General features: G+C 36.0%; 1 protein-coding gene across 1 annotated transcript in view; it reads right to left on the bottom strand.

Moving 5' to 3' along the window:
• Positions 1-338: 338 nt before the first annotated feature.
• The window catches only part of LOC102589925 (quinone oxidoreductase-like protein 2 homolog), a 12,596-nt gene continuing 9,452 nt past the window's right edge, over positions 339-3,482 (bottom strand). Inside the window, exon 6 of the mRNA XM_006358100.2 lies at positions 339-689. Within this exon, the coding sequence (XP_006358162.1) occupies positions 594-689 (96 nt within the window). The 3' untranslated portion in view covers positions 339-593. The remainder of the gene's footprint in view (positions 690-3,482) is intronic.

A 3,482-nucleotide genomic window follows, 5' to 3' on the forward strand; every position in this document is an offset into this window, starting at 1 on the left:
ATTTATAACCAAGAAATCCATCTGTGATCCGCCCTTTGGACCTATCACAGCCTTCTAAACTCGATGGATAATGAGCCCGCCCCTATACCCCTTCTCCACTTAAATACCAGGCTTCGCTTTGCATGGTGTGAGACTTGAACCTGCGACCTAAGCCACAAATCCTCCACCTTTTGCCACTCGAGCTAGGCCTTGGGAGCAGGAAGCTAATATTATTTATATTGAGATCGAGAAATTTCTACTCTAAGATTCTCTGAGATGGAGAAAACCTGTGCTTGATAGAATGTGATTTGAATTATGACAGGACTGCACATTCTGAAAATGATTTTTGAACATAAAGGAAGAGGAAAGAAGTAGACATTCAAGCTAGATTATACTTTGTTTCACTCAAATTTTCATGTATGTTTATTTTTACGTTGCAATAGCATCTATTACCTTATATTTCTTTCTTTCTTTAATACAAAATACAAGTTCCACATATTTATTGATTGCAGTACCTCCTTGTGACGAAAAGTCATAGGATGGTGTATAATCTTGAAAGTCACGCAGCAGGAAATTCTTCTGCACCTCGAGTCATTCTGAGTCGATCACTACAATTAAAGCTTGGACTTGACGATTTTCCCATCATCGAATGTTATCATCACCTTGCCAATTGCTCTCCTATCTTTGAGAGCAGTAAAAGCAAGATGGGCCTGCAAAAAGGCAACAATAATGTGCGTTGTTTCAATCCTATAACAATCAACAAAAGCTAAATCTCTACAATATTTGAAAGCTTAAAAACGCACCAGTGACATAAATATGTAACATAGCTTCTGAAAAAAACCTACACTTACCATGAATCCTTTCAGATGATATCATAATGCAGTTTCCTAATTTTACACTTATTTTGTATGATGACTTCTAAGTCGCTTAATCATCCCAACAAGTGGTTGCTTTGTTGGAGGTGTTATATGATTACAGTTAGTTTAAAGATATTCCTTACTTTGACGACGTAGGGAAAGAACACCATTGTTTCCAGCTCAATTTGCTAAGGCATGGTGAAACCACTATGCTAGGTTTTCCAAGAGCATAAACAATGAACTAGCTCCCTAACGCCTTGAAAAAGTCATAGCTGGTTGATCTATATTTTATGAGGCAGTAAACTACCACTTTGACATCATTTAAGTGAGCTACACCTAATGATCTCAAAGTGAACACTTAACTTTGGGATTCAATGGTTTATGCCAGCTAATGTTGAGCAAGCTCTATGTAGTTTGAAGGGTTAGAAGGCTAGAAAAAACCGAGGAGCAATTGGAAGACCATTTGCTTATGTATTATGTAGACAAAGTATAGCTAGAAGGAAAACGTAGATGCTCTTAGGGGAGGAGATTATTCCTGTTCTGAAAAGCGGATGTATTCGTCTTTAAAAACACTTGGTGTAATTTCGAATTTGTATCTGATTTTGATGGAGCGCTGGATTTTCTGGAATCCATAATGATGGTACTGAGCTTCTTTTTATTATTATTTTTGTTTTGATAACGCAAGTGTCTGAACCAACTTGCACACACCTGATAACATCATGGATAGTATGGATAGCATGAAAGTTTTAGAGGAGCTTGATAGACACCAAATAAAGACATACAGTGTGTGGAAGGTCCACCAAAGTGAAAAGAAAGAAGAAAGGCTATGTGTGCAAGTGGTCATCTCTTAAATTCAAGAATTCACAAAAGAAGACAACCAAACAAGGCCCTTATCCCATTAAGAGTAAAATTGTAAAGAAAGCGTCTCTTTATTTTCTGAGTAGAAATAGTAGTCTTTGGTATTTTTGGAAGATTTAGATTATAAAGATTATGATGAATTGAATATTTGAGAGCTTTGAAGCTTGTAGTTCAAGGGTGGAATCCCTTTAGGTTAAGTATAGCTTAGACTAAGCTACTTAGTGTAGCTTAGTTTGATGGGTGGATCCTATTGTTGATTGAAGACTCTTTGCTCTTGATTTCAAGTGAGTTTCTCTTTTCTATTGAATCCCAAGTCTCTACTTTCTTGGTTAAATGTTCAATTAGCCCTTCTTTCTTCCCTTATTTCTCATCTATCTTACTTTTATATTGTTTAATTCCGCATTTAATTTCAATTGGATTCATCCCCAATTGGGATCCTTATCAACACCTCAACTATTCCACCAGGTACCTGCTACCTCCTGCCAACACAGGTACTGGGTACTGAGCTTCTTTTCATGAACAAAAGTATCTCTCACCTATCAAAAGAAGATAATTAAGTGAACAACTGGGGGAAACCAAAGTAGGGCCATTTTTTAAACTACTTGTGTTCTGCCCCAAGTGCGTTGAACAGGGATTTCTCATTTCACTTATCTCTTAAGAAAGCCAAAAAAGTCAAACCTGTAAATAACAGTTAATCCTTCTGTTTCTGCTCCTTTGCATTGACATAAATTTATTTGACTAAGAAATTATGCTAGTAATTGCAAATTAAGGGACTTTGTACATTGAAATGTATCTGATATCAAACATTTGAACTTAAACATGTGATATACAGTAGTATCAAATAAATTTATCTGATATCAAATAAAAATGCTTTACTTGGTTGGTGGTTAAAAGAGCATGCCGGACACAAGAAGTTTTGAAGAAAAAAAGGGCCATCATAGTTTCCAGGTGCTTCTTATGCAATGAGACAAATGAACAAGCAGTCATCTATTTTTACACTGCACTTTTACAGTACAACTTTGGTCTCTATTTCTCAACATAACAAAGACAAGTTGGACTATGCCGGAGCATACTGCAGATTTGATTAGCTGCTGGATGAAAAGAGGCAGCAAAAGTCAAAAGAAGTGGTGGAGGATCATCCCACAATGCATCTGGTGGACAGTTTGGAGAGAGAGAAATGGGAGGTGTTATGAAGATAGATCCAATTCCATCCAGAAAGTTGAATGGAATTGTATAATATCTTTCTACTTTTGAGGTAAAGAAGTAGGTTTAGAGGATAGAGATCAGTTTGTAGATTTATTAAGATCTCTGTAAGTATCTTTTTTTGCTATTTTTTTTTAATCTGACACTTTTTGATGGTGTCCAACATGTCCTTAATGCTGAGGAATATGCATTTACCGGTCTCAAAAAAAAAAAATATAGTAACAATTTAACATCTTTTGTCCTTGTCTTCTAAGGTTAGCGGGAGTTTGAGTCCTTAAGTTTGAATTATAGCATATAATCCCAATTAATTTTTAACATTTTTAGGGTTCTCTAAAATAAAAAAGTAATGAGCAATACTAGTGTGTTTGGTATGACGGAAAATGTTTTCCTAGAAAATAAGTGAATATCCTACTTATTTCTAGTGTTTGGTTAGTAAGCAAAAATATTTTTGATGAAGAAGTAAGCAAAAATATATTATCACAAGATCATTTATATGTAATCTAGCAAAATACTATGAAAGTAGGAGGGGGTGGGGTGTAGGGCCTCGGAGGCGGCGGGGTGTGGGATGGTCAAAGGGGTGGAGGT

Source organism: Solanum tuberosum, unplaced genomic scaffold, assembly GCF_000226075.1.
Source record: "Solanum tuberosum cultivar DM 1-3 516 R44 unplaced genomic scaffold, SolTub_3.0 scf00268, whole genome shotgun sequence".
Taxonomy (NCBI): domain Eukaryota; kingdom Viridiplantae; phylum Streptophyta; class Magnoliopsida; order Solanales; family Solanaceae; genus Solanum; species Solanum tuberosum.